Source organism: Fistularia commersonii, chromosome 5, assembly GCF_037954325.1.
Source record: "Fistularia commersonii isolate RoL2024-O1a breed Wild chromosome 5, RoL_Fcom_v1.0, whole genome shotgun sequence".
Classification (NCBI taxonomy): Eukaryota; Metazoa; Chordata; class Actinopteri; order Syngnathiformes; family Fistulariidae; genus Fistularia; species Fistularia commersonii.
This window is the reverse complement of record NC_141288.1, coordinates 13,223,423-13,249,287: the sequence shown is the minus strand read 5'-3', so window position 1 is coordinate 13,249,287 and position 25,865 is coordinate 13,223,423. Positions and strand designations below refer to the sequence as shown.

Below are 25,865 nucleotides of genomic sequence, written 5' to 3'. Positions count from 1 at the left end.
CCCTCTCTATCCTTAATCACCCGGACCTGTTGTGCATCCTTTCCATCTAATCTCTCATGTTTTGCCAATCTGCATAGATCATTCTCTCCCTCCTTACTTTCCAACCGAGCATACAAGTCATCGTACGCCCTTTGTTTTGCCTTTGCTACCTCTATCTTTACCTTACAATGTATCTCCCTGTACTCCTGTCTGTTCTCTTCAGTCCCCTCAGTGTTCCTCTTCTTCATTGCAAACTGCTTTTCTCTTAATACTCCTGCACTTCCTCATTCCACCACCAAGTCTCCTTATCTACTTTCCTTCCAGATGTATACTGTAAGTACTCCCAGTACTCTCCAACCTGTCTCCCTGATAACAGTGGCTGTAGTTGTCCAGTCATCTGGAAGCCCTTCCTGAACACCCAGAGCCCTTCTCAACTCCTCCCTGAAAACCATACAACACTCCTCCCTTTTCAGCTTCCACCACTCTGTCCTTTGCGCTGCCTTTGCCTTCATGATCAACAAACCACAATCCTATGCAGTCTGGCTACGCCCTCACCTACAACTTCTTTGCAGTCACTGATCTCTTTCAGGTTACCTGGTCTATACGAGATGTAGTCTTCTTCCGTGCTCCTACCTCTGATTTTTTTTCGACACCTCATCTGGAATAAGTGTGTGTGTATGTGTACGCGCGCACACATGTGCACTCAAAGCTCTCACTCGAATGAAGATGGTCTTGTCTCCCAGTCTGTAGCGTCCTTCAGACAGGTACTCAATGGACACCCTGTTGGAGCAGTTGCAGGGCGGGTCGTCAACACCGTGCTCCTGGAAAATGTGTGGGATAATAGGGGGGAGAATGAGTGGAGGACAGACTGCGTGTCTCCGATTCCAATCGAGCCGCTAACACACACACACACACACACACACACACACACACACACACACACACACACACACGTGCAGTTTGTACTGCCCCTCCCTCCCCCCGGTGGCCACAGCTGGAAACTATTTGAGATGATCAAATTTTTTTTTTTTGTAAATTGAGTATTAAATACGAGGTTAAATACGGCCATAGAAAACTGTCTTTTTTTGACACATTTCATTATTTCAATCATGTTTGTGCTTTCCAGGTCCTTGAACACTATACTAAAGAGAAATATTTTACATTTAAAGTTATGCAAATGGACTGACAAGCAGATGGGTACGAAGATGCATCCGACTGGATCGGCTTTCATTAGAATTGCGAAGATAAACTCAATTTGACTTCAGTGTGTACAGGCTGATACGTTTGGACGTAACTTCCACTTCAACGGATGCAATTATTTTTAGCACAGCTGCCTCCTGTGGGACCGAACCCACTGACAGCGTCGGCTGACATGTTGCAGCCGCAGCTGGCGGCAAGAATGTGCCGCGTAAAAAGATTATTCATATTTTTCCCTCGCTTCTTCCTTTGGCTGTATGACGACATATCTCTTGCCTAAATGTCACGCATGAGTCGCACGGCGTCACGTGGCCCGATGTGTTGCATCATGTTCCCTGCAGGGTGTTGTTAGAGCAGGAGAAACTGCTGCCAGCCGCCAAGTTGGCTGTCGGACTCACATGTTTGACCTATGTGACATAGAGGCGCCCGGCTGCTCTCATGTTTTTGCAATGGGAGCAACATGGGTCGTGGCTCGTGAGTTAAATTATTGTCTAGCGAGACTATCTGAGGCTCGGCTTTCGCGAAGCACAACCTGCAACCTCTCCAATGGCTAGCAGGGGGATGACTTCAGTGGTGCAAATAAAATAAAAGATAAATGAATTAACATCCATAAATACCTCACTGTTGAGTAAAAACTCTAATTTTTCTCTTTTTTCTAAATAACTTGTTTGTTTTAAACTTGATTGTTTTCATTGTGAAAATTACTGCTTATTAAAAACATTTGAATTTAAAATGGAAGTGAACTCATGCTTGGGGGGGCTAAAACCACAGATATGATCTTCCAAACCGAAGCAGCATTGACAGTATACATCCATATAAAAAAAAAAAAAAAGGCCTTCTGCACATTCTTATTGATGATATTTTTTTAAGCTTAGATTGAATCCTCCTCAGTTCGAAAACTGTAGAAGTTACGGCCAAAACGCCGGGCTCAAAGGCTTCAAAACAAAACAAACCACAAACCAATGACATCACGCTGGGGGGGGGTTTAGGTACAATGAAAATGGCAATGGCCGAACTCTTGCCAACATTCCTGCGTCTGGTTATCAATATTTAGAATTCATCATACGTCGGTGTCCTCCTCTGAGCTGGGACTCACCCCGGGCTGGTACAGGCCACCGTGCTGGCAGCACACGCTGAATGTCTTGACGGCGGGAGGCGGCTCCTCCGTCAGCAGCAGCGTCTCCTCCAACTCGATCTCCTTCTCCAGCTTCACTAACACAGGAGGCTCCACACCATACCTGACGGACACGCACGCAGGTCAGACACCCAAGTGGTCCATGACGACATAATCATTTTAATGAATTAATAAGTAATGCCGGCGACGTACTTGGAGACGATGCGGCCAATTTCCAGCAGGCAGAGGCAGACCTGCCGTGGCTCCTTGTGCAACACTAAAAAAAAACATGAAGCAGATGACAAACGGCCTGAATGTGAGATGGATCAAGATGAAACCGGTTGAAAAACAGGGCACATGAAACAAAAGTTACAGAGATGCCAATGAGCCTCACATAAGAGACAGACTTTTAAAAAAAAGGTACAGAAGGATATTAACTAAAAGCTCAAATAGATTAAGAATAAGGCTGTAACCACGCTTTAAGTCTCCCCGAAATTATTCCAATCAGTTATCCGAAGGGAACCATTTCATGTAATGAAGGGGTCCCCCATGAAGAAGAAACGCTGATCGCTCGGCATGGCGGATCCTATTACACCATTAAGACTCAGAGATTTAAGGAAAGACGCGACTCATAGGCAGATTATAGTCATAGTCTGGTCTGTTATACATTCAGAGCGTCTTTGATATGAAGCCATGCTCCCCTCAGAGGGTGGACTCTGAACAAGGAATTTTTTGGTTCAGTATTCCAATCGCCCTCGTTGGACTTGTGCTTTTTCGTTTCACATGATAAACCGTCCTTCTTCTGATAGATCCAGCACCAAAGCAAAATAAGACCTTGGGGATTAACTAGATATTTCAGCAAAAACTCCTTTCGTCCGAGCTTTCCTTGATTTAAACCTCCCCGTGTCCCCATTTGTCTTAACGTTACACTTAGGGAAGGAATATAAGAGAAAAAAAATAGAAGAAACAAGGGAGAATCAGCTTCCAGCAGGTATTTTTCCAGAGGATTGGTTTTTGCCACCGTAGCCAAGTACATTCAGGAAAACTAATCACTTATGATTTAGTGTTTTTACAAGAAGCACGTCTTGGCTGAAGTTGGACAGGTGCAAGAAATGTGGTTAGGTAGACGCCTTCCTGCATTTCCAGACTCTGAGATACAGGAACTGCCACGTTGTTGAAAGTTGAATAATCCAACTTATATTGCTCGGATACACAGATCTGACACCCACCCACTTGGGGACGCTTCTCTTTCCATATCAAAACACTTTACAAATGCTTTTAAACCTTCGCTGCGCAGAGAAGAGGCTTTGCGATCCACCTACCAAGGCCCTCAGACTCAAACAGGTAGGTCTCCTCCACACCAATGTGGCGACACCAGGCAAGGAAGTTGGCAGTGTTGTCACGGGCGAAGAATGAGCCCGGAGATGCATCCCGCTTGCAAGCTACTTTCCTGGTCGGGAAGAGCTGTGGCAGAAATACATTCGTTGGCAAAAATGTTGGCGTTTCTAGTCAAGCAGAAGGTTTTAAGACATCCGCAGCCACATAAAAATATCTGATGATTTGACTTGTTCATTATTTGTGTTTTAAAATGTAGAAATCAAACAATTCATTGAATGGCAAATATAGCAGATATAAAAATATTTCTAAAAGGCTGCATGCTCTTGGATATTTCATCCCTCCCCTATTAGATTTTAAATACTATGTGATGGCATGATGTTGTTCACAAGTTGTGTTTTCACATAATGTCTTGCTATTTATCTCAAAATAAAACACCAAAATCAAATTTTATTTTCTCACGCCATCCTACCAACACAAAAACCTGAAGGCCAGTCAGAACAGAGAGCTGTATTTTAAGTCAACTGAGTGTTCTGCAATGGTGTTGGAGATTAGCTGCCACAGATTAGACGGCAGTTGGTAGACCCAACATTTCAACCACGAGTTCAGCCCGATGCGTTAATAGAAAAGTACAGCAGGTCCGTGGGGCAGACGGGAAGACTTTACGACAGAATTAACACGGAAGAGGTTTGTCCAAACTGCCTCCTGGTGCGGGAGCTGCCCTTTGGATGGGCGTCTGAGATATTTTTGGCTGTAGCCGGTCTGACTCACCTTGCCAAGCGCCGAAGGGCAGCTCTGGGCAATCTTGGTCTGCAATGAGCCAATGAGCTGACAGAGCTTCACGCCGTTGTTCAGCTCCTCCATGAAGAACTCAGCCCTCACCTCCTCTCCTGGATAAATTGTGGTGAAAAGACAGAGTCAATGTAGCAGAAGAAAAGCGAGACAAACAAGCCTGTACAGATCTACTGACCCTTTTCCAGCCCAACATCATGTCCTCAGAGCAAAACAATTGCAACACTGATTTCTGATAAAAAAGAGCCTTTCCTGTTGTCTCTGTTTTATAGCCTTATAAAAAGCCAAAGTGGATGTTGAACAATTGTGCTATTCAGTAGAAGCTGAAATGTCACTCCCACAGCCTCTTATTGTCAATCTCTGCCTGAGGCGGCTCAAAGCCTCTGGATTCACGCTGATGGAAATCCACAGTGGCCATAATACTAAGTGACAAAGATTGCTGAACAAAAGTTTTGTTTCCCCTTTGACAACGGCCGAGGCTGGGGGGTTGAAATGGAATCCGCTGCACGCCACCTGCTTCTGCAGCATCCGGCCCCTCAGGACTGATGATCAGGTCAGTGAGAAGGTTTTCAAAAAAAAAAAAAAATGGGATACAGGACACTGTAGTCACGTTGCTAATATCTCGTGCTGAGAGCGAGACTACTCCCCACATTCCTCATGAGAGAAACTGAATGTGTCACAGGACCCCAAAAGGGGAAAAAAAAAAAAAAGGTTTCACTGGTTCACAATGGAGTCAGTTTCAATTTCCTCACTGCTCCATTATCTCATAAGGGACAATGGACGTCAGTATAATGGCGGGGACCAGCGGAATGAGGGATTTTGTTCCGCTGATGTTTCTGGGGCTTCCTAAGGGCAGCATCCAAATCCAATTACATATGAGACCAGTGTCAACTGTGTTTCAGTACTTTCCAGGCCTCAAGGGGGCTGGGGGGGGGGGGGGGGGGGGGGAGACTGTTTGCATGCAGCAGATTCAAATGTGTCACGTATCAAATCTGACTGCCTCGTTCTGAAACCCTCAACATCTCAGAGAGACAAGTGAGAGCCACTGGTATAATTGCCGCATACCCAGCATCCCCGTGAGCCAGATGGCCAGGTCTTCTTGCATTGGCACCAGGGTGGCTTCGTGCCGCACCGCCAGCCACTGGTCATACTGGAAGACATCTGCAAGGCCGGGGCCATGGCGATGTGCCAGTGGGCTGCGAGGGCTCCTAGGGCTCAGGAGGGGGGCATCAAACTTCTCGCCGAACCACACCTGATGGATGAGGAAGGGGGAGGAGACAGACAGAAGGCAGATTATGTGGTTATCAAGTGTTTGGTGTGTCCTTTTACAAATTAGGGGGAGATGGAGCAAAGACAATAAACACACTCTGTATCACCTCCTTGGTGAAGTTTTAGAACAGTGAACACTTTTAAGAACAGTGAGCTACTGAAGCAGCTAAGTGATCTGATGTGACCGGGGACTTAAAAATGCACCTGAGCCACTCTGCATGGTGATATATCAAGACACATATTTGCATCATGATGCTGTATTTAAAGTAGTCTGAGATCAACTTCACCGTCATCAAAGCTGTTGAGCATCTCTGAAATCAGACACTTCCATCATGAGCCCTAACCGTTGTTCATACAACATTGTGAAAACAGTCTACATGCCTAGGTGCTTTATTTTATATATCTGTGGCCACTGAAGTGACTGGAATACCTGATTCTGATTAATTGGATGGGTGAGTGAATACTTTGGCCATATAGTGTATTTGTGTGTGTGTGTGTGTGTGTGTGTGGGACTGGGTCAGTCCTTTACTGCTACTGCTCGGGTGAAGAAGCAGCAAGCAAACATTTTCACTTCGCCACCACTCTCACTCTTGACATTGAAACCTGTGAGTTCTGCTGGAGATCAAAAGGCTCCTGCCTCCTTTCCAACCACCCAGCCCTTATTATCCCACAGGCTTCTTTAAGAAACCCTCACAACTCTCTGACTTTTCCTCACAAAGAAGGAAGAAGCAGACATTCAGATGGCAGTGTATAAAATGAGAGTGCCATAATGGTCAGCAGTCCAGAGCTGAAGCCTGGAGCGAGTCACTGATCCAACTCCTGCCTCTCATCATATCCATCTCCGCTGTTGCGTGCTCACTTTTCTAGTTTCTATTCCTCTCCCGCTCCATGGACGGTGTGCGTAAGAAAGAAAAATCGTATTTGTTTTAAAAAGAGTGACAGTTCCCTTTAAATCTCCATTGACAAATATCTTCAGCCAAATATTAGATATACTGACCACCATGGATTGACAAACCAGTAGTATAAATGGATACTCTTGATGAGTCATGTTGTTCCTCGTAAAGAGATGAATCACATTAACACAGCCACCATATTGTTTTGCATTCATCTCTTGAATTGTTGGCAGGTGGCAGGAGGTTAATCGAGAAATCAACAGCAGATGTACAGCGTGATGATTAATTCTCCAGACATTACATAAGTCACTTCTGGATGACCTCCCCACCTCCTGCTACCCCAACCCACTACATCCAAACCCCTTTGACTTCCAGTACAGCCTTGAATCTTCACATTCATCATAGGTCAGCCAGCAATAATGGAGCAAGCCATTCACCGCCTTACCTAAAACAAGGCTGGATCTTGTAGCGGGCTTGAATTCATCAAGTTTTTTTCTTTTTTTTTGCAAACAAATAGGAAACCTTCGGCTGAGCGGGACACGGGCGTGATTATACCACAGTTGACGCTCACAGCCGTCCATGGCTTTGCTTTGGAAACTTAACTGGGACTTCAGAAAGAACTGGAGCCGACATACACAGGGTGCAGGCTGGATACTCAAGAACCACACAATTCATAGGTGCCTGGTTCTTGCTTTAACTGTGATATATATATATATATATATATATATATATATATATATATATATAGCCTCAGGGCAGGACAGGCCAATGTCTACCTAAGCCGGCCCCAAGCCCGAATAAATACAGAGGGTTGCATCAGGAATGGCATCCGGCATAGAAATTTTGCCAAAACCAAGTATGTGACTCAAACCTGATAACCTGATCATTAAGGATCGGTTCAGGCCCGAGTTAACAACGACCGCCATTAGTACCGATGACCTAAAGGGAACCAATGAAAACTGTGCTACTGTAGGTCAAAGAAGGAGAAGAGGGAGGCGTGTTCAGAAGAAGCAAGAGGAGGAAAGGGAAGAGTCTGGGACAAAGAGTAGGGATTTTGAATATCTGGACCATGACAGGAAAAGGTAGAGTTGGTCGAGAAGAGTTGCAGAGAAGGAAGGTGGATATACTGTGTTTCCAAGAGACCAGGTAGAAGGACAGTAAGGCTAGAAGCTTAGGAGCAGGCTTTAAGTTATACTTTCATGGTACTGACAGGATGAAAAATGGAGTAGGAGTTATCTTGAAAGAGGAGTTTGTTAGTAATGTTCTGGAAGTGAAAAGAATATCAGATAGACTAATGAGTCTAAAACTGGAAACTGAAGGTGTGATGCTCAATGCTGTTACAGGTGGGATGTGAGTTTGAGTAGAAGGAGAAGTTCTGGAATGAGCTGGATGAAGTGATGCAGAATATCCCCAGAGATGAGAGGGTGGTAATTGGTGCAGACTTCAATGGGCATGTTGGTGCAGGCAATAGTAGGAATGAAGAAGTGATGGGTAGATTTGGTATACAGGATAGGAACGCAGGACAGATGGTGGTAGACTTGCAAAGAGGATGGAAATGGCTGTAGTGAACACTTTTTTTCCGGGAAAAACAGGAACATAAGGTAACTTATATGAGCGGAGGTAGGAGCACGCAAGTAGACAAGATAACCTAAAAGAGATCAGTGACTGCAAAGGAGTAGTTGGGGAGAGTGTAGCCACACAACATAGGATGGTGGTTTGTAGGATGACTCTGGTGTCAAGGAAGATCAAGAGGCCAAAGGCAGCGCTGAGGACAAAGGTGAGGCCAGGTCTAATACATATAGAAATCAATCTAAAACACTCCTTCACGATGACACAATGTAGTGCACTGAACAGCGATGCCATCACCCAGGTCAATTTATACAATGAAGAGTAAACATAAATTACTAGTCAAATCAGTCAAAGGGCATTATGAATAATTATAATAATAAGACATTTGTTTGTAGTAGTTCAGTGTGAGGTTAAGTAACTGGCTAACCATACCTGAAGTGGACATCACAGGGAATAGGATGTTTGCCTGATTCACACGCAAATGCACACATTAAGCGGGAGAACGTGGCAGAAACACCTGATGCTCTAAATTGAAAGTGTTTCTTCACTTCAAACGGAACTGATCCGACACACAAACACACACATTATATAACAGGTCACAGAGGCCGGACGCTTCAAAGATTCACGACAACATATGTGTTTCCCACATCCAGCTAATTTGATAATGAGGCTGCCTCTCTAACCTTTGGGAGGTTATGTAAACTCAGCAGCGGAGATAATCCAGTCTTGGGCTCCGTCACCTGACTGGATCCAAGTACACAACGGGTACTGAGGGTTAAAGTAGTCTAATGTTATAGACTATGATCTATGTTGCCCTCAGATTAGTGGCGTTCACAGTTAATCGTTCTCTTACACCCTGAGCTCATTAGTTGGGCCAGTAATCCCGCAAAGAAATGCAACTCACTGTTGAGATCTCAAAGACAACATTGTACATTACATTTACACTCTGAGTTTAGCTGATGCTCTTAACTAGAGCCAGTTAGGTGGAGAGCCTTCCTAGAACAATAGCTGTTTGTAGGAAGGTCATAGGCTATGAGCAGGACATTAATACTGGCAGAGTTATACAATACAAATGCCACCAATTAGGAAATAACTGTAAAAATTGAATCAGAATACATATTTGGACTAGATCAGGGGTGTCAAACTCATTTTAGCTCAGGGGCAACACGAGGGAAAATCTATTCTAAGGTGGGTAAAATCATGACATATGAACTACTGTTACGTACCTATTGTTCAATTCACTCCTCAAACCTGGTATTTTTTAGCTTTGCGAGCCGGATTAAACCTGTTCACGGTCCTCATCTGGCCCACGGGCTTTGAGTTTGACACCCCTGGACTAGATGAATGTAAGAGCGAATAAAAAGACCATGTTTATAAAAACTGTGCATGGAAATTTTTAAAAGGGTATAAGGGTAGCAGAAACTGTCTTTACAGATATCAAAACACAAATATACACAGAATTTTGCTTTTTTCACTGTAATAAAAAAAAAAAAAATCCAAAACCACTGTCTCCTTAGTTTGCTGAAAAAAGCAAGTGAATTTTATTGGCCACTCTGGACTAAAAAACTTGATAGACTAGATTAGATTCCAGGCATTCAATGTATCTCTGGGCTGTACTGCTTCCTCCATTCATGTGTGCATATCCTTCTTATATTTCCATGAGTGCATAGATTTTCAGCATGGGTGACCAAAACAGTCAGAGTGTGTTTAGTTATCACATGTGACTGTGCTCGATATGAGCAGAGGAGTCCCGGACATGGCTACAATAGCAGCTGCAGTGTCCACAGCCTCTGTAGTCACATTCAGCCTGATATGAATCAATTTAACGCAATACAAAAAAAATAAAAACAAACCTGGATAAGATTTTTACACACACACGCCACAGATTTTATGTGAACTATTCTTCTTCTGCATTTTTTATGGCTTAAACTTCTGGAGTTTCATTTATCCTCATTATTTGTAAAATATACTAATATTTATGCATAGAAATAAGGCCAATATTGATTAAACACCGGATATTCTTTCAATATTAAAGGCAAATACTGTATAGTGTTAGAAAATTGTATCAAAACAAGTGCATGTACTCAATACCGATAGCATCCCAGTTAGTTTTTATTTCATCAGATTAATCTAGGACTTCATTGATGTTAAAGCAGTGGTTACATTGTGTCCCGATAAAGTTGATTTCAATGAGCAACTGTCACATAGATCGTAACAGTCCCCAGCATTCAATGCAAATTAAATGTCAGGAAGACATCAAGACTGTGAAAGAAAGATATTGAATCAGCTGCTTTTGCTGAAAATGAAATGTATGGGTTGATGTGAAAAACACTATTCATGAAAATAATTTTAAAAAGGGTAATAAAAAAAGCCACATCCAGTATATGTATGTTTTTTTAAAGACATTTTGTATGAAATCACAGACATTCTGATCAGTCTAGTGCATGTACTGTCAGGGTCCTACTTAAAGCCAAAACAAACATAATTTGTCTTAGCTCTTTCTTATTCATAGATTAAACAATCTCAAGGACGAGACATTAACTTCTGTACGTGGTTAGAAGCATTGCTTGGGATGACCAACTCCAGATGTTTGGACTGACTGTTGTCCCTGAAGCTAAAGGATACATTTACAGTTCATCAAAAACTACATTATCCCAAGATGCTTCCTGACACATTATTCACATTGCGTCAAGATACATACTTTGCAAAACTGTGGGCCAGGATGGGTAGGGCGAGCCCAGACATTCCAACCCCAATGACAGGGTTGGAGGGGACAGCCTTTCTTCAAGAGTTGCGACCATGTGACAAAAGCTGTAATTCGATATGTTCATTGTTTTGGATATTTGCGGGACTGACATTTGGTTGCTGGGAGGGTGAGGAAAGTGTTGCGCATTCCACCCGCTCCCCCCCAAAAAACATGTGTGGAGAAGCTCCTCAGGGTCCTGGGTAATGGAACGTCAGACATGCATAACAACAACAAGACAGCATGCTGTAACACAGGTGGGCCTGTAGCAGTTGTTGGGTAAGAGACAGTTGTCTGGAGTTCTTTATTTAATTGGAATAACTGACTATTACCCTGGGACTTTCTTCTCATTTTGGCCTGGAGATACTGTTGTTGACTGACTGCTAAGATACAACAAACAGGGATCCGCCCCCCTGGAAGCTACACATAAAATTTGGTGCACTCCAGCAACATTTTCTGGCACTTTGATATCAAGCTAGCACTCTGTCCAAGTAATCCCGTGTGTGGCTATACAATGAAGATACCTGGATGCCAGTCTGGACGGCCATGGCTGATCACTGATGATTCACTTTTTTCATTCTGTGAAAAGAACAAAAATAAAAAATTAGAAAAACAACTAACTCATCAAAATCCCAGATACACATTTCTCGCAACGTAGCTCACAGTGGATGACAAACTCCCGAGTTGACATCAGACAAGTTTGCATGGATGTCCTAATGTTTCAAGATCATGCAGCATATTCATCAGGCAGCAGATGTGGTTGATCTACTTTTATATTGATGAGAAACAGCAGATCCCTCAAGTCATCTTATCAAAGAGGAACAGTCGATCACAGATTTAATTTTTTCCAGCGGTTCTGTTCATGTGTGGTACAATCAATCACTGAGGTGCACGAGGTTTGTCTGCTCCAAGGTTGTGAAACTTTTCCATGAAATCATAGAGAACAGTTATTGGATTGGGCTGGAGAAGCAAAGCTTTTTTCCCCCTCACAAGCGATACTTTGACAAAAGTAATGGGGATATCCGAGGGTAAGGGCAGGGAATTTGTTGATATTCCAACCAATGAGACCTTTCAATCAGCAGCAACTCAATGATGACTGAGTGATGTGCAACATTTGTACATACATACATACATGTACACACACACACAAACATACATACATATGTGTGTATATACACATACATGTGTACATAGACATATAAACACCCCATACATACATATGTGCGCACACACACACACACACACACACACACTTATTTAATAACATCGGCTACCTATGGGCCAGCAGGACACGGAAGGTGTCAGAAGTTCAATAAATCCAATAGATTATTGGAGACACTGAAGCCTTTGTCTATCCATGAATGACCTGCATCCTTCACCGTTTACAAACAGCCAATCCATTTAGAGTGTAACCTTATTTTCTCATCAAGTAACTTAATTTAACCAGTGCTGTTGTTTTGCGTCTTCTTTCACATCGAGGGAGACTTATTTGAGAAAAGTCCAACCTGACAACTACATCTGATCATTAATAACTGATCCCAATTATTCAGAATTACAATTTCAGATCATCCATAGAACAGTCACATTTTGCACAGTGTTCTGTCTTTGTGATTTACTTTAAGAATCTGTGGCCAAGTGTCTTTCCTGAGGGGCGATTCAGTGGTCATGAGGGAACGCTGCAGTGACCGATAAACAGGATAAACCCGGCAGACAGGCTCCCGAGATACAACCACCAGCCCTCTGGGTAAAAATCAGCCCATGCACTGTTTCTACGAGATCAGACTTTCTCATGAGGAAGTGACGGGGTGAGCTGCAGCGCTCTTCTCTGCCCTTTCCCACGCAGGATGTGAAGGATTACCCTGACACGCCGCTGTCCTCATGGGTGTGTGAGTGTGTTTGACAAAGAGAGGCTGTGGTGATGGCAGGTTGGGGAGAAAGCAATTACAGTGTGTAGGTCTCAATAACATAGTTAATTTGGTCAACACAGCTGAGGCAATAGTTCCCCCACCGCCACTGCCACCCCCATCCACCCCCATCTTCAAACTCACACACAGCCACAAAAGAATCGCCTCATACAACAAGAATTCAAAACCAAAGTGGGTTTGCAAAACTTCTGTAATGCAATATTTTTGCATTTGTGTTATGGTGTTTTCTAATGATGTCATCATGCAAAGACTGAAAAAGCTCCCTATGCCTTCATGCCAAAATGCCTGCACGACCACAGAGCCTACAAAAACAGCCTTGATTGTTCATCAAAGGCCTGCCTGAGAGCTACATCCAGTCACCCGACACCGACGCTGCACCCAAGAAAGATGCAAGTCAGTGGCGGAGAGCCAGATGGGAAAGATGACAACACCAGATGACTTACCTCTGAGAAGAAGCTGTGAAGGAACAAGTGAGGGAACTGCAAAACACAACTTCTCTCAGCATCAGAAGCACATTGTTGTCATTGCTGAGCTACCAAATCCGGCAACTGCTCAGAGCCGTTCTGCCAGAGTGCCTGCTGCCGCTGTGGTTTTTGCGAGAGAGCGGGGAGGGAGAGGCAGTGAGAAAATGACAGGGAGGGAGGATGGATGGGAGCGGGAGGAGGTGCAAAAGAGCCCTGACTCATGAAGTGGCTATGCATCGCTGAGCCTTGACTGCCCCCCACCCCCATCCCCAACAATCCTGTCACGGTGGGACCCTCTCACAAAGCCACCATTGTTCTGTTTAGCCTGCCACCCACCCCACACACACACAGGTCCTTCACATCTCGAAGGCAAAAGGAACTCCCCAATCAGGCTGCAGTGGATGGAATGATACTGAAGGTGTGTGTGTGTTCCCTTTACGCTCTCTACATCAAATATCGAAACTTTGACAAGAGGCATGACTTTTTTTCAACTAAAGCATACAAACTCCAACATTGCTTGATCAGAAAATGTGAGATTACAGATGTTTAGCATCCAGCTGTTCTAGGTGACTATTCTGATAACAGTAGAAACGTACCATTTTGAATAAGGGGAGAGATCAGGGTGTCCTGTGGTTCCATCTGGTGTATGACAGTGATGGGTTGAAGTGATGGGCACGGGTGGCAAAGACTTCCATTCAATCTGTATCTTTAGCACAATTATTGCTGAAGTGGGAAATTTTATTTTCTTTAAGACAAATTATTTTTTGCGTTTTGATTTACCTCATCAAATTCAGGTATTGAAAACATCACTGGAAAGTGCTTTAAGTTGGTAAAGAAAAAAGTCAGCTACAAGATATCCTCACAAGTTTAACAGAAATGACACGCAAAGTAAGCAAAGAATTACCTGACCACCACCATCCATATCTAAATTTATTTAAATATAAAAAAGGGGCTTCTGTAAATCAAGATATTCAGTTTCCATATTGCCTATCACTAACACTATGGTTTCATTTAGCATCGCTCTTTTTTCCATTACAATAACTGAAAAAAGGGGTAAAGAATCAAATGCCTTTAATTTTTATCTACTATGTAATCAATGCAAGCGTTTGCTGATGATCTATTACATGACATGTAGTGTGATTCTAGTCTGTCAGAGTTTACACTTGTGATCCACAGTTGAATCAGCAAGCTAGCAGAACCAAGTGACTTTAATGTGAACAGTAGTACAGCAAAGTCTCTGCAATTATTGTAAAATATGTGATAGGATATTCTAGGTGCATTGTTTGGCTGATAGGTTTCCTTTCAAGAGGGACCCGCCAATTAGAGTGCTGTTGATTTGAGGAGCTTCATTTTTATAACAGAAATAAAACAAATAGGGGAATGTGAATTTCCACTTCTTTCCTTTGACACAGAAAAGCACTGTCATAAGCATGAGGTTATTTAAGATAGATACAATTTCTTTTTATGCTTAAACACCAAAAACACTACATAAAAATAGTAAAGCACATTTAAAATTTCAGAGGGTCCCATCTGTTAGTAAGAGGCCTAGGACCCTTGAGACCCCTATATTTTACTTTACATAAAATGCAGGCAAATCATGAACAAATGGAGCATTAAGAAACAAAAGGATATATTCTCATCTGACTAAAACTGGAGCCTTTTACACCCATGGGTGAATTACAGCTCAACTTGGATATCAAACCGCGGCGCTCTTCATTTAAAAAAAAAAAAAAATTAAAATAAGAAAAATTAAATAATAAATTGCCACCAACTGAGCGAGAGAAAAATTCAAGAAGCACGTTGACAATTCACAAATGTTCTCAACGTGTGAAGGGGGGGGGGCGGGGAACCAGAATAACTGGAAACACTGACATCAAGAACTGTGACATTTAGGGGAAGAAGAATCCAGAATGGCTCTACTTGTGAACCATTTGCACTCAACAACAAAAGAGAAAGGGCAAATCTTTGGCTCTGGACTCCAGTTGTGTGCAACTGGGGCCCCAGCAGAGACTGAGAGCTTGACTCCCCACAGGGACGAAAGGCTCCCACACACAGTCAAATGTCAGACACGGAGGAAGGGGAAGTGGCCGAGGCCAAAAGAGGGGCGGCTGAAAACAAAACGCATTTTATGGATGGAATGAACTTGGGAGTGGCTCTACTGAAAGGCCAGGAGTGGATGCAATGGAGCTCCACCACGCACATTCCCCGATGGTTGCTGCAAGAGACAATGTCTGACATAGTCTTCTCCACACACCCATCTGTGATGCAGTATTTCTACGGATCAGAGTTATGTCAGCAAAACAATGCGTATCTCAAAAAGCAGTTCTTATAATTTTGTTCCTAAAGTTTTCTCACCAAAAACACAGCTGGTTCAATTTCTGGATCAACTTACATAACCATCTTGAGCTCCTCCAAAAAAAACAAAAAAAAAAAATCCCCAGCGCTGAATGGGATTTTACCACATTTGTGTGATTTTATGATGGAGTAAGAGTCCCATCACTAAGGCCAGGGATTAACTGAGCAAATAAGGCACAGAAACCAGGAACACAAAAGACTTGAGTCAGATTTTGGCAGACAAGCTTGAATTTCTTGTTTTGAGCAAAATAAATAAGACTTGTGTCAGGTTCTATACCTGAAAAACTCGTAACAGAGTACAACCTGAATGGCCTTGAACACTTTGAGCAATCAGGCAGCTTTTCCAGATATTAATATTTCCAAAATATCATCACAACTACATATGGGTTTATATTGGCCATTTTAGCTTACCTTTTTGAGATTTTTAGAAACCAGTTACTAGCAAAACTATCCAAAAATTGAATGCACCCTACTGGTATATTAAAGACGATCATCTTTCTTTCAAAATGTATAGATAGAGGTCTATTGTCTCCTCCTGGGGTTTCAGTCATACCCCCAAAAAGGTGCTGAATATACAACATGAAGATCTTTTGTTCGGGTTTAAGTGACCATTATAATGGACTTTGACCTGATTCGAAGAAAGGGCTTCCTTGCAGGCTGAAATAAACATACGTGCTGTATTTATGTGTGTTTTACTGGAGGGGTGGGGGGTGAGACATCTGTCTGCATGTTGCCCACGCAGGTCACCTCGCTCTATAGTCGCAGCTAGTAATCAGTTAAGAGGATCAGAGCTATTCCAGACAGCAGAGCGCATCCACGTCCATGCTGCTCAATCATCACAACACACCAAGCACGTGGCACACGCATGCCGCCGGTGGTGCTCCAGCAGGGTAATGTGTGCACCCGTGCATAAGTGCAAAAATTAGGGGAAAAAAAACAACACATGATGTAAGATGTTAAAAGTAGAATGCTGCCAGATGTCCTTTTGATTTTACACCACTTGGCACAGTGAGTCTCGGGGATAAAAACAGCAAAAACGTGAGCTAGATACTAGTTTGACCATGAGGTAGTACATCCAGTGATTTTGGTGGGGGTTCCAAAGGAAACACTCCTTTTATCCTTTAATTCCCTTGAAGTAAAAATCATTGGGCGCATCTGCTATCATTGCCCTCCCTCCACCTTCCTTACTAGTGGCCTTGAAGCTAGAGTCAACAGGGGGATGATGGAATTGCTGTTTTAAAACTGTAGAGCTATTGATCAAATTCTCGATTTTAATTTTTTTTCTTGAAATTTTCCATGCATAAACTGATTGTCCTTCAATTTTAGATTTATTACAGCCCAATACCCACCTACTCTTGTTTGTAATTCAGACAAGCCACACATGCATTTCCAAAGATGTCCTTTTGCTATTTGATCTAGCAAAAATAATTTTTTTTACCCGTTTGGTTGCTTGCACACTGCTGGGCTGTGTTCTCTGCTTCTTCTGCATGTGTGCTTTTCTGCTAGGATTCAGTTGATTATTTCTTATTTTGGTATGACCATGAATATTTTTAGGTATTTAGTTCAATAACGTGAGGAAGAAATGGAATAATATATTTGTGTCCCCGTTATCCAGAGTGAGGTGGCTGCCAGCCAGCGCCAAGAGCCCAATGAACCTTCTGTAACCTTCCCATTCACTGCAGTCCAAACGAGTTCTGCTGGACCATGCTTTTCCCTGGAGAATACTAACTCCTTCTCTATTAAACTCCTTCCTGCTGAGCCCTTTGTGTCTGGACTTAATTATCTTGTTGAAGGAGCGTTTCATTTAGAGCACAGCCTCCCCCCCCTTTCATTGCAGATGGGGCCCCAGCTACACGACGTCAAGGGAGAAATTCATTCAGTGGAGGAGAATGACAAAAGTAAATATACATCTACAGTGTGTAGGCGAAGCAAGCACCTCATCCTCAATGAAACTAAACTTTCAATAGTAGTTCTTTCTCCGCAGAGCAGGCGCAACTTTACGTAGGTTTTCTTCATGGCAAAGGACTATTCCCTCTTTTCAGTTAGGACACTGAAAACACTTCTTGGCTCCATCCTGCCATCCCTGTTGGAGCATTCTTCCTTTAGAGGTGAGGCAGTGGAAGTAAAGCCAATATTAAAGGCTTGAATGAGCGGGGACCACCTGCCAATCCCATTTTGATTTGTTGATGCTAATCTTCAGGCTCACTTCACACCACGGCATCACCTCTAGAATTTCAAAGCTTCTCGGTGCTGACTCAGGATCGGGATGCCTGCCCAGGTTCCCAGAACCCTAGCCCTTGCATAGGACCCTGTCTGCCTGATTCCAGATCAGTTCACACTGCACAGACGTTTGCATGGTGGTGGTACAATCTCCATCACCCTCGAGTCTTACCCTGTCATAAAAAGGAGATAATGAGCCTTGAATTATATGGGAGGAAAAAACCATTGAAGGCTTACAACCAGTGCCTGCATATTACTTTCAATTATTTGAAAGGTCATAATTAAAGCTATATATGTAAAAACAGGCTAAATTACAAAAGCGTTCATTTCAACATTTTTTCACTACCACTCTGAAATAGTTCATTTTCAGATTCGAGCTACAAAATATAAGCAAAAAACAGTTATTATCTCATCAAAACCCAGACTATTTTCTTTGTTGGCTAAAGAAGACATTTACAAAATATTAGCTTCTTCATAACTGTTTATAGTCTTTGCTGAACACATTGCATTGAAAATGTTCGTGATCTTAATAAATAAAGACAAACCAGCCTGTTTGGTTTCTGGAAATAATGATCATCTAATAATGTAAATTCAACATAGTAGCTGGTTGTATCCCTATTACAGCAATCTGAAGACACCAAGATAGCAAGTAAGCACAGGTACCAAGTAAATCCAAATAGTTGATCGATATGATATTCTGGATGAAGGACCCTAGTTCAATTCCAACGGGACCTTTCGGTGTAGAGTTTGCATGTTCTCCCTGTGTCTGCATGGGTTTCCTCCAGGTTCTCTTGTTTCCTCCCATAGTCCAAAAAATGCGACAGTTCACGTGGAAAAATTGTGAAAATTACACGAATGAGAGTGAATGGATGTCAGTCTGTTTACGTGGCCCTGGGTGTACCGCGCCTCTTGCCCTATGGCAGCTGGAATAGCCACCAGCATTCCCCGCAACCCTGAGTTGAATAAGCGGTCGTCGATATTGGCTTTATTGAATACACAAACTTATGAGGTGAGCGGCACAGCTCACCTTTGACAGTGTAAATCATCACAGTTCCTCAAATGGTTAAATGGGATACAATGAGATATTCTATCCTGTTTGGAGAAACATATGAATGAATGAGCTGTGAGATACTGTCAGACGACAGATCATCCGATCTGTTTTCTTTCAAACATGGAGGAACGTGACCTGAAAGACAAGTGTTTATGTCCCAGTAACCTACCTACGTTTAGAGCTGGGACTCTCAGACTCGTGACTGGGGTTGCACAAAAATCTAGAGCAGTCATCCTTGGAACCGAACATTCGTGGATCGATAATCGGTTCCTCCTAGCCTGTCGAAGTGTTGTCGAGCGAGACCCTGAACCCCTAACTGCCTCCCTGGCGCTGTTCCGCTGCCTTCTGCTCATGGTTCATCCATGATGGGTTAAATGCTGCGGTCAAATTGTACTGATGTTATGCTCAATATATAGCTGTATGTGACAATGAAGGCATTTCTTCTCCTTCTTCAAAATGTCAAGCTTTCAGGACTTCCTTGTGGCACACATCTGCCAAATTGCTAATCACATGCCTGTATTTTAACGATTTTCTGTTTCCATTCCAAATTTTTGTTTTCCTTCTTTACATGATTACAATTAGTGAGTCAGTCAGAAGTGACAAACACAAGCACAACGGCGTTGAAACTGAAGCAGGCCTGGCAGGGTGCCCAATCTGGACCGTTTCTCCTGACCTAATACACACATGGCCAACTCACTGAACTGCCAGTTTGAGACACTGGCATTGGCTAAAAATAAACCTGTTTACATTCAAAAAGCTTTATAACAGAAACTCCTCTCATTAACAGAGGTGCAGCAACAGTTATTTATGATCCAAGGTATTCCGCTTTTTTGGTTCGCCATGACACCCTTTAGGCTGCTGAGCTATTAGACTCTGATAGCTGTAGTTGATGCTCTAACTATTAGAGCTCTAACTATTAGAGCATCAACTTCTGTCAAAAGAGGCAAAAATCAAATTGTAAAAAAGACTGTAAAACATGACTCTGCCATTATATGCCTTCTGCTGCTGTCATTTTATTTCATCTAATCAGACCAATGAGAGGTGTTGCTTATTAAAGGTACTAGACTTCTTCAACCTCGAAAATACAATCCAAGCCCTGCTGCTCATCAGTGATGGGTTAGATACGTCTCTCATTATCAAACAGCCCCGTCCCAGGGTCAGGTTATGGAAATGTGAAAGGTTGAGGGCCCATTAGGGTCAGCATAATCAGACCCATTTCTTTTAGTTCTTCAGAACTGAAGAAGCCTCTTGTATGAGCGGTGAAACATCTTTGTCTTTCCGTAATCTGGGAGCGTGTGTAGCACTGGAAATTACCGGATTACAAAACTGGGACACCTTTTTTTTAATGATCAGCTTCATAAAAGCTAAAACTTGAGGTGGGGGCAAACCTTAGAAACGATAAATACTGACAGGTTGTTTTTTTTTTTTGTATAACTATGAAACTTTACAAAATATAGTCATACAAACTTGAAGCAACAAACTTGAAGCAACATCCACATAAATAAACAGAAACAGATGTTTTCATGAGCTATCCAGACAAGGGGCCTTCTTAGCAATACATGGCAATAATTGTTAATTTAAACTTGTGTTTAAGGGTGGTCTTGAGGTATGTTTAAGAATCCCAACAGTATGATCTCACTTCCAATCATATATACTGTCGATATATGCTCCAGCTGTTTGACTGACAGACAGACAGGCAGACAAATAGACAGATAGATGCTGCTGTAAATCAATGAAGTTGTCTGCAGAAGATGCACCACCCTAGGGCAGTCTATGCAGTCAGAGCAGTGGAAAAACTCTGCACATCAGTAACAGAATCTGATGTTTTATATATGCTGCAACAACTTCTATCCTCTACAAATTTCATCAAATGCCAAGTAATCCATTATAACTTCAGGAGGGAATGACAAAATGAAACTATAAATAAAGTTTCATCAATGAAATGAATAAACAATAAATAAATCACAAACTTTCTATTTCAACTCAAGCGCTAACACGCACTGCAATACAGTAACTTTATCACGACGGAGTGCAAACTGGCATTTGCTTATTTGAATTTAAGCTTATCATGTTGGTTAGACAAACTCCATGTGCTCGCTGTTTGCCTCTCAATTACAGTATCCTCTTCCTGTTAGCACAGATGTCAAGCAGCACCAGTGAAGATCTACACACACACACACACACACACACACAACAAAGAGTTTTTGTGTGTCAAACAAGGCACTCATATTCCCACGAACCAAACTATGATGGGGGAGTCCATAAAAAAAACCCATATTTCAGTTTTCATGTTTCTGTATTATAGGGAGGACAAATGTTCCAGTTTCTAATGTTGAAATGGGACATACGTTTTCTTCAGTCCGAACATTTGATAACAGAAAATATGCATTGTTACAAAAAGAAAAATCTTGCTTCATGCATCATTTTTATATTTGTCTTCAAGCAGTACCAGTGAAAGTATCAATGCAGAGTGTTTCATTAAAACAATGACAAATCCCTCATTGGCTGTTTTTTAATAGTAGGAACCAAAGTTTACATAGGTTCTTCAAAAGGATATTCTTTATAGTATAGAACTTCCATATTCCATCTGGTCGTCCTACCATAACAGCAAACTTGCTTGAACTTCAACTTTATTTTTACACCCACACCAATCAAGATCCACCGTAGTAGCTTTGCTGCTGCTCATCGTAATCAAACTTGGTTAAGAAACATCCACTGCCTCCTGCGTGAACGTTCAGAATAGGAAAATACAAAACTGACATGTCACGGCTGCGTCATCCAAAAATGAGGCAGTTTGAACTAAATTCACAGAATACAACTTTCCTTTATCTGCCATAAGATCAACTAGACCCATATGGTCATTGATAACAAGGTGAGCTGGCTGAGTGAAAACAGACTCAAGCAGCGTGAGAACTGTTAGATGGGAAAGACAACCGCAAGACAAATCTGAAGTTTAACTTCTAACTTTACAGACACTACTTTTTCTAAAATGACAACTAACTCCACTAAAAAGGGAGAAGAGCTCTTTTTAAAATCTTATGAAATAGCAACATTTGTTATCACCCCTATGAACACACACAATGTACCCTGAATGAGGGGTAATCTGCGATTTCATTATGATCTCCATTGTGGCCTCACACGCAGCAACACAGCCCATATGTGCCCATATGCATGTAACTCATTAAGCCTCCTTTGTCTCATTGTATGTGTGTGGGTCTTAAGTTCTTGCAGCAGCCTTGGCGTACCCAAAATGCAAGGCCTGATGCCAAAGATCAAGCAGATGGAGATAATGAAGACAGCCGGACTCGTGCTTGTATGAGCTCATTCACAGACAGCCCGGTCCGAAACAGTGACATGGTGTACTGCTAGCCATGTGGTCACAGATGTGCATTTCAAATCATTATGACAGGATGATGACCAAGTATTGATTTTGGCTAGAGCATTGATCGTCATAGGCTCGAAGGAAGCTCTTTGCCAATTAGGGATTGTCTTATTGTCATACTACTCAGGTGAATATGTTAGTGCAATTCTAATGAAATTACTATAACCTGTTAAAGAATTAACATGCCAAATACAGATCAATAAATGGGACCAGGAAGTCATGAACATTTTTTGCTGTCCACCAGATCATTGTTCAAAATGTTTGCGATTCTAGCAAGAGTTGAAAACATTTATCTAATTTGAGGTTGCAAACACATGGGCAGACATTTTAAAACCAATACAATTTGGAAACCAAAAACCAATGCGGAGAGTAATTCTAAAACACGTGATCATCAGAAGCCCAGACTGTAAGATGCATAAGAAAAAGCTGTCCTTTCAACAGTGCTGAGGTGTTGTCAAGGTGTTCTGTGAGTCAGATTGACTACAAATGCATCTTCGGCCCATTTAAACTCCTTTGCACCAAGAGCTATGAAAATCAACCCATTAGTTTTTCTAAATAATGTTACCCAAAACTGCATGACCTCTTTGGCAGAAGTAATAAATAACCCATCCTTCATTTTTGTGCTCTCTGGATGATTCTCTATTCATCAGTTGTGTGTCTCTCAGAAAAAAGAAAAAAAAAACCCTGCTTGTTAGAAAACAAACTGAGTTACCTTGTAATTAAGTCTTGACTTGTGACTCAATGGTTGGAGAAAGTCCACAAGCAGCAGCATTTAATTTCAGTAAGAGCAGTGGGAACAGAGCTGCACTCCATTTCAGCTTTTGTCCTGTGCTTCTATGGATTGTATGAAGTGCAGCACAAATATCTTGATATCTTGCCGCAACTTCAAGTAACTAAACACACACCTTATTACGATCCTAGATTCTAGTTTGCTTTGTCAACAGCTGGGCTGGTTAATAAAACTTTGACTGGATTAGGTAATTGATGATGAAATCAATGTTAAATTTCAGATTAAATGTGGTTGTTGAGGAACAACGGCAATGGCATTTTCTGAACAGCATGTGAATGGTAGTTTTTGTCATTTCCTGGCTCAAAAAGTTTAGAGAGGAAAATGTCAATAAAAGATAAAATGCCACTTCCAAGTTGTTACATTGCAAATTCAAGGTTGAAAAATGAACCCATCATTGTCTGTGTGTATAAATATGAGGGGGTGTAGGAAGCAGCAGCTGACCCTTTACTTCATCCCTTTTCCTGGAGCAGGAAACCTTACATGTTGTTCATGTTTCATATATGTGCAGCATGATTGCTCTGTCAGAATAAACACTCCAGCAATATGGATCATTTTGTGTGTGTGTGTGAGGGGGGGGCAATTCTGAATAACTTTTTAAAATGCAATCAATCAAAATCTTGGTGTAATCAAAAAGCTGTTGAGAGCAAACTATAAACAACTACAGTACACAGATACACAAAATGTTATTGTGATAAAAATGTGCTCACATGAAGCTGAAACTGTCCCTTGTGTTTGTCTTCCCGCTGAACTAAATTTCCTTGAATGGTCTTCAAACGCATCAGCAAGCTAAACCTTTTTGATGACAAAAACATTTATCTGGATTCACAATGAATGTTTCTCAAACATACCATTATATTTTTGTCTTCTTTGCAAGGTAAACAAAAAACATCAATGCATCAATCTACTACGAAGGCTTTTTAATAAAATTGAATACTTAAAGACATTACAACACAGGATAAAAAAACAAATGCAATAACTGCTAGATTATGAATGGAAATAGTCAGTTGTATAATTCCAGTTTTATTGGAAAAACGTGGGTTTCGGTCTTGCATCACAGCTCAACAGCAGCTCAAATGAGTGTTTCCTGAATCATAGCATGTCACTGATTCTCAGGGAAAGTTTTCTAGACAATTTCCCAATAAGGAAAAAATGACAGGAAGTTTTCTTAAGCAAAAACAATAAATTAACAGAGGCCAAAAGACAAGAAATTCTCCCCAAGAAAGTAAAAAGGGAAATTGAACAAGTGCATACTTAAAATCAGGAACAATGTGTCTGAAGAAAAAAAGAAGAAAAAAAAAAGGAATTTACTGGGGAACGTACATTTGATTTAAATCGTAGAATTAAATTGGTTGAACTTATATTCACCAGGCACTGTGGAAATGAATAAATAGGAACTAAATTATCTATTGGGAGATAAGCTACATCAAGAAGTGGAATTGCTACCCTCTGTGAAGTTTATCTGAGGCAATTCATTGCCCCCGCATTACCTGCCAACTCAAATATGTAGGTGTAAACCACTGATCCTCTTTTCCTATTTATTCTCACCTGATAATCGCGTACGTGTGTGCATGTGTTTGCGTTACAAGCACGCATGGACTTGTCAAACACAATTACCTGTGTTTACGTCTGTCAAATGCAGCTGTAAACTACTCTGAATAGCACGACCGCCATTTAAATCAGCTGATGACAGCAGCATCTTTCCATTGAATCAACAACATACAAAACATTTAAGTCTCCAAAATGTCACTTAACATTCAAATCCTGACAAAGTCAACTTCGGGGACGCACTGAGATATCAATTTAAGTTAATAATGTCAACAATAGCATTCCAACAATATTCGGTAAGAAAAAACTACTAAAAACTGTGTGTTACATCGTTGCTTCCCGGATCCCCGTTAGCTTCCACGAGGCTCCCGCATGGATTTGGGGGGGAAAAGGGAGAAAACCTCCTAGAGGCAAAGCGAGGCGACAACTTTCACACAAAACTTTCCGCAAATGACGATTCTGCAGTGTAACACAATGTAACAACTCTCACTTACCAGTATCACGAGTGGGTTTACAGCGTTGGAGACGACCTAAAGAAGCTTTTTATCCGGAGGAAATCTCGAGCTGGACCTCCGACCATCAAGTTACTCGCGTTTCTCCGCTGCTGTATGTTTGTGGGCAGCGCTGTTCGAATCAGCCAATAAGAGCGCCGCTTGGTTGCTAGGGGCGGGGCCAGACTCACCTGCGTGTCAATTTACTGAATGGGCGCAAAATTACATGAAAAACATCCTTGCTGGGTTTGTAGGAAGCGGCGTTCACAGTAAACTGAGATAAACAGAGGACTGCGGCTTGGATTCAGCCTGTTTCTTAGATCGTCCTCCGGCAGCTGTAAGAATTTCACGTCAAACTTGCTTTACAATATATTCTCGTTTCACTCTGTTCGCTTTGTTGACTTGCAAACAAAGATGTACATTGAATATAAAATAAGAATTATAAAAAACAGTTGTATCTATAATTTTTAATATTATGGATTAATCTATTTTAGAGCATTGTTTATGTTATGTTATGTTATCTATATTCTGTTTATATCATCATATATGTTATTTAAATTAACTATAAGCTTAATGACCACAAAGAAATGGTTTAGTACTGCCATTGTCCACCAAAACTTTGAACATTTTCCATTGAAAAACACATTATGGTGATTATGATGAGATTCTGTATTCAAACAAATCCAACCATCCATTCATCCATTGACTACTCATCCTACTCAGGGTCATGCGTGATGCTGGAGCCCTTCCC

General features: G+C 41.8%; 1 protein-coding gene across 2 annotated transcripts in view; it reads right to left on the bottom strand.

The window, feature by feature from the left end:
• Window positions 1-25,226, bottom strand: part of gas2l3 (growth arrest-specific 2 like 3) — a 28,638-nt gene extending 3,412 nt beyond the window's left edge. Inside the window, exons 1-8 of one of the 2 annotated variants that reach the window (XM_086146890.1) lie at window positions 25,118-25,226; window positions 11,416-11,470; window positions 5,483-5,669; window positions 4,397-4,515; window positions 3,613-3,754; window positions 2,504-2,567; window positions 2,273-2,414; window positions 696-800 (exon numbers count right to left, since the gene is read on the bottom strand). In XM_086146890.1, the coding sequence (XP_086003016.1) occupies window positions 696-800; window positions 2,273-2,414; window positions 2,504-2,567; window positions 3,613-3,754; window positions 4,397-4,515; window positions 5,483-5,669; window positions 11,416-11,439 (783 nt within the window). In that variant the 5' untranslated portion in view covers window positions 11,440-11,470; window positions 25,118-25,226. Of the gene's footprint in view, window positions 1-695; window positions 801-2,272; window positions 2,415-2,503; window positions 2,568-3,612; window positions 3,755-4,396; window positions 4,516-5,482; window positions 5,670-11,415; window positions 11,471-13,259; window positions 13,413-25,117 lie in introns of those variants that run through there. The other variant, XM_086146889.1, reaches the window with a different exon arrangement.
• Between the last annotated feature and the right edge of the window lie 639 nt (window positions 25,227-25,865).